Raw genomic sequence first — 12,426 nt, forward strand, 5'->3', positions numbered from 1 at the left:
ACTATTATAGTCCTTATAATTATAAATGGATTTGATTTGGGGAATTGCCCCCACCCCTGCAGCTGTGGGATATGGTACAAGGTACATGTGTTATACTACCTTTATGAAATTTTTAAAATTTTGAATTGTGAAACATATCTAGTACCAAGGTTTTGGATAATTGTTCAAAGATCTGTATTATCATCATCATCACTGTTACTAAACGTACCACTATTCTTCTCATTTATCAATGCCTGCAAGATTTTACATGGCTTCAGAGGAGGGAGAGGTTGATTTCTCACAAGTGAAAACATGTGGGAAAAGGTCCTGAGGGTCTTCTGACTTGCTGCTCATCGAAGATTTAAGAACAAGGTACCATTTGAGTGAATACCTACCCGCACTCACCAGTGTAATTCATTTCATGGCTTATAGAAAACGCATCAGTCACTTCTTGCTCAGCAAGCCACCATTAAAGTATGTTTTAAAACACTTCAGTATGTTTCTTAACAAACACAGAGAGATGGACAGACATAAGAGGTAAAATCCTTACTGAGATCATACTCTGATCTTGCTGAGAGAGAAGGTTCTTGATGCATTTTCCTAAGCAGACCCTGCCCTTCCTTTACACAGCCCTCAAGCTTTCCCCACCTGCCCTTTACCATGGAAGTAAATTTGCTTTCCTCTTCTTCTTCTTTAATAATAATTATATAATCAGAACACTCTTCACAAAGCTCTGCTAGAGACTCACCAAAGAAGAATTCCATTAATAATTTAGGGAAATAATTATGTGTTATATATGTGTATACATATAGTTATTTCATTTTAATAAAGAACAGTCTCACATAATGGACATGAAAAAGTACTTGTTTTATATACACAAGATACAAAATTATAGGTAGAATGAAAGAACACACTGCATGGAGAAAAAATAGAAATATCTAAAAGCACCAAAGATAGTTCAGAGTGGTAGGGCTATAGCTGGTGTTTTGCTTTTTAACCAAATTTTCATCGACATGCACATTTATCATTTTTAGAATGAAATGTGGATATTAAACCTTTTTAACAACAACCTTTTAAGTCGGTGGATGGGGGAAAAGGCACAAGTTAAAGCCAAGTGGAAGAAAGGGCAACATATGAAGAGGAGGCAGATAAGGACGTAAGCCCCGAAAATGCCTCTGAGAACCACAGAGACCTCACTGTGTGATGCAACTCACATTTTGCAACAGTGCCCAAGAGCACCTCAGGCTTCAATACCGGGGGTGCCAAAAAAAAATGTACACATATTTTAAGAGATGCTATCTATGTATTACTTTTCGAAGTTGAATTGAACTACAGTAGCAATGCGTAGTATGATGTTTCTTCAAAAGATGGTGTTAATCAAATGAATGCGAGCATCACCATGCGACAGGCAGGACAGTCAAAGAAAATGGCAGAAGCACAGTTGTCGGTCCAGGAGCACAAGACCATTTTGAAGTGGTATTTGAAATTCGAGAACGTTGTGAAAGTACAACAATAATGGAGGCGTCAGTACTCCAACACACCTAACGATTGCATGCATTCATGATAAGTTTGAGACACATGGTACTGTGTGAAGAAACTGAAAAACAGTGTGCGCAGCGATACAAATGGACACTTTGGTCAACATTGCTCAAGTACGAGTTCACCATAATCAGAACTGTCTGGACACTGATGGTAACCACTTTGAGCACCTCTTGTAATTGCAGAAGTCGGATGTGACTTGTACTCATCTTTTGTTATCGGTATGTATTGAGTATTAAAATTGTAATAGGTTTTTCCTTTATGAAAACATGTATACATTTTTTTGGCACCCTCTATGTATGTGATTCTGCTGCCAAACCTGTAGGTATAAATCCCTAACAGCCTCAAATGTTGTCCTAGACCATGAAAAGGGATTTAAAAGGAGAAGTGGGTGGTAGTTTTACCCTACCATTAGTAACAGAGAAGAAAAGAAAGCAGCATTGACTTTTTTAGCTCAATAGCATAAGCATGCCAGAACTCTGGGTTGAAGGAACAAAACACACTATAATTAGCAAATATCTGCAAGAAGCGAAATACATTTGCTGTGGGGGAAAAAAATTGTTAATATGCAAGGTAATTAAAATTTCTCTTTAAGCACGATCAAACGTAAGGGGGATCCTTTGTCCCTTGGCTTAGAGACAGAATGACAACTGTAATCTGAAAAGATAAAATGCTGCTTATGTGACAAATGTAATAGAGAAATAAGTAAGAAGACAGCTTTACTCTCTAAGGAAAGGAAGTTAGACCAGTTAGAAAGCAGCCATGAAATACATGAGCATGCCCAGAGTTCACAACCCTTCAGGGGCAACATCCAAACTGTAGATAAGTGCTTTTGAGTCTTTCTCCCTGGAGAAAGCCAAAATATTTGTGTCATGCCTCAGTCGCAGGTATTGGTTTCCTCAAGAAAGCACAGAAAATCAGGATGTGAGGATTTATGTACGAAGATTATAAATTCAGCGAAAGCTCATCAGAATTACCCATGAAAGGCTCTACCTAACGCTTAGGATTCGTGTTAAATCACAAAGGAATTTCCAGTCCATTTCTATCCGGAAACCATTTTTGTTGTTGTTTTGGACCTAACTTATTTTTTAAAATTAAAATGATCTTTCTTGAGACACAAATTAGGTAATCCGGTAATACTAACTTAATAATAAAAACCTAGTTTCTTAACTAAAACAGGGTTTCATCCATCTTTGGTCCAAGAATATAATGCCTCCTCTCTTTTCTTCACTAGCAGTTCTCAATGGCATGGGGACGGAAGGCTCTATCACGCATAGAAAGCCTTTTCATATTATAACTTCTAACCTTCCCCATCAAGTGCTGCTCTAGGCAGAATGACACCCACAAAATAAACTGTCTCATTCATGTCTTGCTGTCATAGCTCACGACAAGTCATCAACTGCACACTCAGCCCCTCTCACCAGCAGCCAGACTCTTAGCTTAAATACGTGGTTCTCAGACTGAAAAAGCATTTCCAAGGTCAATGGTGCAACACTACAACTTCCTATTCCTTTGACACATGGCTTTCATTTGAAAAACATTTAAACATCTACATGTTGGAGCTCTGGCAAAAGCAAGAAGCAAGGTGCGCAAGAGTATGTGTATCGTACAAGAAACTAAGCGTAGAGGTACAAAGAGCATTCTGAAGGAGGCCTCTCTCTTCCTGTCCAGCCCTGTTCTTGGGATGCAGTTTACAAACAGTGAGGGGGCAGGCCTACTGTAGCTGAGGCAGGAGCCATTCACCAGTTGTAGAAAGGGTTGTACATCTGGGATGGAAAAAACCAGCTACTTGAGTTCTCTTGCACTTCTGAGTAAATGGAAACTGCTCTGCACATTCCCCCCATCCCCCTCTAGCTTCCTGGCAGCTGAATACACAAAACAAAGCACCACTCCCATTCTATGAGACTCAATGACACCCAGGTGGGAGGGGGGAGGGCTAAGGGAGCTGTAACTGCAGTCAACACAAATTCAAATAATAGATGGACTGTCCAGTACCCAAGAGGACTTGAAAAGATGGCTGAGAAGGAGCCATCTTTTCTTCCTCCTTCCTGGGATGTATCTCCTGTCATTCCTGATTTTGTTATTGATGCATGCAGGCTTTGGCATGAATTTACCAATCTCAAACCCCCACAGGAAACAAAGATCTGCAAGAGTGGTCCCTTACTTTGGGAAATGGGTGAGGATTAGAGTTCGTTTCTCAAGTGGCAGTTTGTCTTTTTCCTGTCTTGCTTGTTCCAGGAGCTGTCGTCTCATAACGGTGAAGACAGAGCGAAGCAGTGTTCTCCCAAACACCTGCGTGGTTTCATACCGAGGCAGGCTATCACAAAACTGTGGCACGTTGCAGTAACACAGCCACCTGTGACAAGACGAGACAAGCACCATCAGTATCTCTGAACCCCCAGATCATCTGAAATATCCAACTGGGGCTGCTCTCATACCATTAACCACAGCAGAGGAAAGTAGGGTTGCAGTGACAAACAGTGGTATCACACCCAACCAGCTAGAGAAACTTGGCAATTAGATTAGCTCGCCCTTGTACAACCACTGGGGTCCAGTTCGATGAAAACTGTCCCTTCCATTCTGTAGTATCGTGCATTGAGTCCTGTAGTCGAGATAGCCCTGGGATCCAAACCCTGTTTTGCCACTTAACTGGCTGCATGACATTGGGGATTTAATTATGTTCTTAAATCTCCGTTTCCTTACTTATAAAATGGCGACAGCAATAATACCTACTTCATTGGGTTGTTATGAGCATTATATATTATATAGAAAGTGCATAATGCAATTTCAGTTTCTGGCAGATCACTGATAGTTTAAATAAAAGAAGAAATTAAAGGAAAAGCTAAGGAAGTCCCTTTTGTAAAAGAATCAGAATGCCACCATCTAGCACTAGACTTACGGGGGGGGGGGGGGGATCACTTCACAAATCATGTAAACATCTAACCATTATGCTGTACACCTGAAACTAATATAAAATATTAATGCCAACTGTAATTGAAATATAACAATAAATTTTAAAAAAGAATTCCACCATCTAGTCCTCTGAGCAAAATTTAAGGTTTCTTTAAAATGCCTACACAGCACTCAACATACCCTTGAAGCTTTGGTGGGAAGATAAAGATCTTCAAGACTTCAAAACTCAGTCAAAACGCAGGAAGTAATAAGGTCCACCATCTGTCGCTTAGGTACATTTTCAGTGACTCAGACTCAGAGTCAAACATGCACTCCGGCATTGCACTAAGCTGGAGGAGTGCCCAGACCCAGAGGGAAACCAAGGGCTTTCTTGAGATCTGACCACAGTTCTGGGGTACACTGGCTATGTAGGGCATACAGTTTGGAAAGCTCGTTCTGCCCACAGAAGCTATTTTCAAAATCGACCCTCTTTCTTCTTGGTCTTCGGGAGCTCCAAGGTCTCAAATTCCTAGCCACATGAATTTACGGGGTGGGGGTGGGGGAGGGGGGGACACGGCAGAGATTGCAGCACCAGACCAGAGAAGGCTCTGAAGCTTCACTGCACAGATCCTCATTCCCAGGAAGCAGATCCAAACATCCTCTTCCATGACAGGCCTGCTGTCTAAAACTTAAAACCTCTCTCCCTGTGTGTTTTCCTGATCTCCTTTAAGGTGGAGGGAAGGGCTCTCCTGTGCCCAAGCAGCTATGAGAAGCTCCCCAGGAACTTTTAACCCCTTAATAAAGAGTGAAACAATATTAATTTACTCATGCTATTGGCTTTTTTTTTTTTTTTAAGGAGGACGCAGCTCACAATGGCCCATGTGGGGATCAAACTGGAAACCTTGGTGCTACCAGCACCACCCTCTAACCAACAGAGCTAACCAGCCACCCCGGCTTTTTTTTTCTTATTCTGTATTACTTCGTATTTCCCGTGTGTGTGGTGGTGATGGTGTTTCATCTTTGGAAAAGAAAACTTTCCTAAGTGTTAGTCCATCTGCTTAGATTCAAAATTAACCTTAAAATCCTGCTATTGTTTCTATTCTTCTCTCAAATTCTCTGTCGTAATAATTTACACCCAAATCTCATTTTATGACTCCATTACCAAAATGGGCATCTTAGGTGTTATGCTGTTATCTTGTCAGGTCAGAAACAATGCTCCTGGTTGCAGAAAAAGCTAGAAAGTGCATTTATTTTGTAATTCACAGGGCACTTCATGTAGAAGAGCATCACCTTCGAAGACCAATATTTGAGGAATGTTAGTCTGTGGCCACTTACGAAATTAAGAGACTATCTGGAGCTGAAGGGAGGCCAGCTCCCAAGTAACTAATTATGAAACTACAAGTGAAAGAGTTAAACAGTCACAAACCTCAATCATCAGAAATTCAGTTTCATAAGACTTAGACTCTCCCAAGGCTATTTGTAAGATTTCATATTAAAACATGTCCAATCTTCCGCAATGGAAGATGTAAGGTTTTAATGATTCAGACCAGTACTGTCCAATAAAGCTGTTTATGCTGATGGGACTGTGCTGGAACAGCAGCCACCAGCCACATGTTAACTACTGAGCACATGAAATGTGGCGAGTACAACCAAGGAGCTTAATTTTTAATGTTACTTCATTTTAATTAAATATTTATTTTTAAATGGACACAGTGTGAAATATTTTTCCATTAAGCACAACTTTGTTTTAGTAGGACTCCATTTAGCTTCAACCACGTAAAATTTAGTGAATGAATAAGATGTGCTATAAGTGTAATTAATATACACACTGGATTGGGAAGACTTAGTACAAAAATAAAACAAAATAAAAATACAACATTAATAATTTTTCATATTGATTATACAACAAAATGATATTTTTATATACTTGGTAAAATCAAACATTAAAATGAATGTCCTAGGTCTATTTGCATTTTAATACATGGCTACTAGAAAATTTTAAATTACATATAGGACTCACATTATGTATCTATTCGGCAGGGCTGATTTTGAGTCTAAAGAATATTTCCATCTGTGAATGGGTCACAGATGACTGAGACTCTACTTAAGACTAATGTTAGTTCTGCTATAGCAATGGAAAGTTATAAATATTATCATAAAAATCATAAAATGTTATCTGAAAGTGCTTAATAGGTCATTTAATCTTCCCAGGATAGAGAAGGGCGGCATATATTATTATCTAGTAAAATTTTTCAAAAAATAAGTTTCTTTTCATTTCCTTGAGAATTTTTTATAGACTTCAGTTTATTCTTAGTTTTGTTTTTATTTCCAAATTAATCTTATCTTATAAAGCTGTAAAGTACATGGTTTGATAATACAGAGACTGAATCAAAATGTGGTTTTTCGGTGCTATTTGAATAAATGACACACGGTTCATTTCATGTAGTGAGATGGAAAGAAGAAAATGGGAATTTGTGTACCTTGTCTCTGCACACACATTCCTTCAAAAACTTAACTGTAGAAAAAGATTTTATCTAAATGACTGGTTTCAGGTCTGCTAAAAAGAAGTGAAAGGCTAGTTCTTTCATTTCTGCATGCCTAACAGAGATGGCATGTGTATGCAATTTACTGTTTGTTCAAATACCTCTCTCAGATTTCTTATAGTATTATGATGATTTGCAACCACCTTGCTTTTTTTCAAATATGAATAGAATTGGAGAGCTTGAGATCAGAAGACCATGTCATCCTTCACACTTGCTGGAAAGTCCTAAGATTTTCGGGAATTAAGTGACCTCACCTAAACTAAAGGTTAGTTACTACAGAGTCCAGATTAGAAGCTATGTCTCCTATCCCCTAGTCCACTGCTCTTTCCATGCTTCCTGTTCTGTCCTAGACTCACATGCCTAATTATGAATTCTCAATAAGCATGGTGGCTGGCTATATTTCATCGAACAATGGTTACATAAAACTGTTTCACCAAAATCAACTCATTTATATCTAACTTGCCCTGTATTTTGAAACATCTCCCCAATACAGGGTGACATTAACTTTCAAGTGTTCTTCACAACTCAGAATCTAATAAGATTAATTATTTGCCACTTTCCTTCAGCAAATTCTGTTGGTCAGATGTGTTTTAAGAGGTCATATTCCTCTGACACTTTATTATCAGGTTACTTCTTCATGGATTTATATTAGTGCACTATCATGAAATTTAGGGAACTTCAAAATATTTTTCCAGTTTTTTTCCTAAAACTAGTGATTTCTGGGGGATGTATATATATATAATGTATATTTAACACATACTTATATTAATTATTAATATTAAGTATGTTAACATTAATATGTCAAACATTTTCAATACATAAAACATTTATATTTTTCCTTTATTCAGAGCAGAGAGTGTAAGTTATTTAAGCAGTTCTACTGTTCAATCTGCATTTAATTTCTTACTGGATAAAGCTTCAAAGGTTAGCTCTGTAATGAACATAATCATTTTACTAAGTCCAGTCTTTTCCACAGAGAATCCTATTTCACCCCATTTTTATGCTGATGTGTGCTCCAGAAGCTTTCGGCCCCTTTGTTCTAATAGCTCCAACTGCTGTAAATTATATGCTGAACCAGCGTTACGGGTCCTGAGGCTCACTTACACATCAAGATAAAGTCTAGTGGTGCCTGCAGCCTGTAATATTACCCATTTTTGAGGAGATTAATATCAGTGAGACACCATGTTGCAGTGGTATGTGGTTTTTAAATCCAAGTGGTCATGACAGCGAGGTTTTACTCTGAAACAATTACCGTTTCTCATAATTTTCACAGGTTGTTTCTACTTCCCTTTCTTCATCAACATGGCGTGATGGTGGGGAAGCAGGGGCGGTGTTGTCTACCTTCATTTCCTTATTTATTATTAACAGAGACTCTTGGTCTACATTCCACCTAGAAATCAGCAGGTTTCAGAACGCATCAAGGCATATTCATTTCAGTCTCTCAGCAGGTTTCTCTTCACCTTGTGCAACTCCACTCCTCTGCCGTCAGCTGTTGACTCAGGATGCTTGGCTGGAAAGGACTCTGATGCTGTCTTTCTACTCCTCATTATCTTAGTTTCTAAACAGATATTCCAATAAGTACACGTTCATTCAACTGTCCATGCTCTAGCTTAAGCATTCCATGTTGGCAGTGACTGAGTTTTAGAGAAGAACGTGTGTGGGAGGGAAATGATGACTAGCACCTTCCCGGCACCTGCTGGGTGTGCCAGACACGAGGCACAAACCACCTCATGGAACACCCACAACACGCATGAGGCTTGGACAGAGGAAGAAACTGAAGGTCAAGGAGGTGAAGTGATGGTCTAAAGAACACAGAACTAGGGAGGGATGGAGCCACAATTCAAACCCATCGCTCATTCCAAAGCTCGATTTCTGTTTTTACTACTCCTTACGTATTTACACATAGGTTCAACCCATTTCTTGGTAAATGCCGAGTGCTACGTAGTACTTCTATTCTGCTTTCTAAAATACAGTAATGTCTCCTATGCAACTTCACATTTAATTCTCCTTCTTGATGAAAATTTTTCCTCTGTTAAGAGTGGCAAATACTTTCAGGGGTTTGGCTTTGTCAATCGTTCACAGATGGGGTTCAAAGATACTTATTTTGGAGAGATTTATTATCTCAACTATTACTATAAACAAGTTACCATATAGGAACTACTGTTAATGTAAAAGTCTGACATGAAGCTGTAAAAAGGAGATACCATTTAAAAAACTGATTTTGAAGAAATCTGTAACTCCCTTAAAAGTCAATAATTAAGAGAAAATACTTTAAAACTCAAATTGCATATACTGTAAAAGGGGTAGGAGAAGAAACGGGGGTATTCCTCATGAAATCAAGACAGTGATCAGAGAGGAAAGCTTATCTTAAACTACACACACTTCTACATGTCCACTGTTATTATAGAAAATAACCTGTGTACAAGTGGTCTTTACAGGCTCTCAAAACACACTGCCTACTTTAAATCAGACATATGTGTGTGTGTATACACACACACACACACACACACACACACACACTCATAGTACCCCCTGAAGCAATCTTGATGTGCCTACAAAACATATGGGTAAAGTATTAAAAAGATAAATAGAATGGATAGTCCTAGTCACTTTCTCACTTAAATGAAAATACATGTAGGTCATTCTAGTTTGTATGGGAGATGTTTAAGATTTTTAAAGTCAATTTTATTATTCTGCAGTTCATAAGCAATAAATATAAATTCCCACTTTGGAAAAAAATATATGTGCAACCCAAGAATATTTGCAGTTTGATGGCCATCAATAGAGAAACGGTTAGGTAAATTATGATACATCAACTCAACAGACTGTGATGTAACCAGTAAAATGTTTGATGTGATGTTAAGTGGGGGGGACAAAAAAGAATGCAAATTCTGTTATTTTTCTTTCATTCTAACTAATGTAAAATATTCACTTAAAGGGGTGAAGACTGGAAGACAATATGTATAATATTAGTTCCATCATGGTGCTGGGGAACTAGGGTGATCTTCCTTTTTTTAAAAAAATGTTTTAACACTATTATATTTGTGGTCATTTTCTTTTTTTTTTTTAATGAGTGAGGTCTTTATATAATAATTACAGAATCACGGTGTAGTTATGTAGATCAGTGATGTTCAACAGAAATACAATGTAAGCTACATATGTAATTTAAAATTTTCCAGTCATCACATTAAAAAAGTAAAAACAAGTAAAATTACTATATTTTACTGAATCTAATATGTCCAAAATATTATCATTTTAACATGTAGTCAACATAAAAAACTATTAATGAAATATTTTACATTCTTTTCTTTTGTACAATCTTAGACATCTGAATTAATACTAGCCACATTTCAAGTACTCAACAGCCACATGTGGTTAGGAATTATCACATTGGCTAGTACAGGTCTCCCTCGCTCCCCAAAACATCATATTAGTGAAAAGTATTAATATTAACAGGAAGGAGTCTGGAGAGTTAAATTATAGAGACGTTCTCTCTGAATTGATGGAGTCGCCATGATAACTGGGCAACCCTCTGCTTACAGAGACAAGTAGCAACTGTATGCCTGCACCGTGCTCTATGTGGCCAAAGGGAACAACTGTTCACATGATTACCTTGTGTAGTTCTCTTTGTACCCAGAAATATCCTCACTGGGAGAGCGCAGTCTTCGTTGAGATGGTGCTTCCAGATGCCAATAGTTGATGCGGTTTAGGAACATTTTTGCCAACTCAACGATTGTTTGCCTTTCTTTGGATGGCAGGTGACTAAATTTGTACTGTACAAAGTTATTCACACCCTTAAAAGAAGGGAAAGTAGTTTAGTCATGTAGCTATGTAATCACACTCATTCTGAATACCCACACAGTTGGCACCATTAGTGGCTTATTAGCAAAAGCCATTTCTCTAGTCACAAAAATCTCTTCCTTTTCGCTATGAGAAAATAGGAATGCCCAGAGGGAATCATGCCTCAGATCATAGTGGATGAAAAGTGACAAGACAGAGAGGCTGTGAGTTGCGAGTCTAAGCCTGCTGCAATTCCGAAGCTTTAAAGAGAAAATCAAAATCACAGACTGAAAAGGTCAAAACCCCTTAAATAATAAAGTATAACTATTTTGCAAAATAATGATTGCTGTACTATCTACACAGTAGCTCACATAAAATGAGGTTCTTGAATAAATATTATGTTTTTACATTAGCAAACTGTAATCAGAAAGCTACTAGCATGGCTTCTGCTGAACTTACACTCCATTAGAATTTAAACTCTTTACTGTCACTCTCAGTTTCAGCAAGCTCACCACAAAAAGTTCTTATTCCAAATTATGAGCTTTTGAAAGAATCTGTGAATTAATTTAATCTTTCTGCATAACTCTCCCATCTAATCTAATTTCCAGTAAATGAACAATGCATTCTTACTTAATAGGGTTTTTAGAGACAAAATAAAATTTCTTCTTCTGAACATAGATAAAACTTCTTATTTGCAAGGACTCTGATATCATGTCTTCTGTAATCATTCTCATCAAGAAACTCAGTCAAGAGTACCTGAGATTTATTCAGCCCCACAATGATAAGCTAAAAAGGGATGTTGATGAGATACTGACAACATCTAACAGAAAAAGTCTATACATGTCAACAGATTCCCCAGTAAGTCGGCTTATTTCCAGGAATCATAATGGAGCAAGAAGTCAATTTTCAGATACAAAATCTCATTTCTTTTTTGTGTTTTTGCTGGACTTACAACATTTTTCACACTGCTACTGAATTCCCTCACCTCAATAGGCTTTTTCAAACAGTGCCAAACAAAAGGACAAAGACTTAATTTTAAAATATCAACACCAAGAAAAGCACATTTCATGCCTTCTTACGAACTACATGTTCTACTTATTTTTTTCTTTCTCAAATACACAATGAATTCTGAGTATACAGCAACCCTAAAAGACATAAACTAGATCATTTATTAAATTAAGTATTCACTTCTGAACTAAAAGGTCCAAGACAATTTCTACAGACTTGGTAAAGAGGATGGAAGAAAGATGTTTACAGAGACGTAAAAGGAAGTTTAGAAGGTTTGTTCAGCCTTATAGCAAGAGAAAAAGGGCTTCTCTTTTTTCTTTTTACCTGTTCAATACTAGGTTTTTCAAAAGGGGGTTTCTTCTCCAAAGAGCCTTCAACCACAGGTTTTCCTCTTTGCAAAATAGACTTTCTCAAGAGCTGCAAAGAAATCATTTAAAAAAAAAAAAATCAATCAATATCTTTCTCTTTCTCTCTCTCTCTCTCTCTCTCTCTCTCTCTCTCTCTCTCTCTCTCTCACACACACACACACACACACAGCCTTTTGAAGGGAGGTCACCTTATTCTACTTATCTCAACTACATGTAAATAAATCCTTAAATCAATAAGGACTGACTGCCAGGGTGCCTACCAGGTAACCCAAGTTTGCCCTCAGCCCATAACCAGAGCTGTGAGGAGCTAGACAACT

At 37.8% G+C, this 12,426-nt stretch overlaps 1 protein-coding gene across 2 annotated transcripts in view; it reads right to left on the reverse strand.

Annotated features, from left to right (window-relative positions):
• The window catches only part of KAT2B (lysine acetyltransferase 2B), a 91,397-nt gene that overhangs the window by 32,346 nt on the left and 46,625 nt on the right, over positions 1-12,426 (reverse strand). For both annotated transcript variants that reach the window (XM_074312789.1, XM_074312790.1), the window contains exons 4-6: positions 12,066-12,158; positions 10,566-10,747; positions 3,683-3,874 (exon numbers count right to left, since the gene is read on the reverse strand). In XM_074312789.1, the coding sequence (XP_074168890.1) occupies positions 3,683-3,874; positions 10,566-10,747; positions 12,066-12,158 (467 nt within the window). The remainder of the gene's footprint in view (positions 1-3,682; positions 3,875-10,565; positions 10,748-12,065; positions 12,159-12,426) is intronic.

The sequence above is a fragment of the Rhinolophus sinicus genome, linkage group LG10 (assembly GCF_036562045.2).
Source record: "Rhinolophus sinicus isolate RSC01 linkage group LG10, ASM3656204v1, whole genome shotgun sequence".
Lineage (NCBI taxonomy): Eukaryota > Metazoa > Chordata > Mammalia > Chiroptera > Rhinolophidae > Rhinolophus > Rhinolophus sinicus.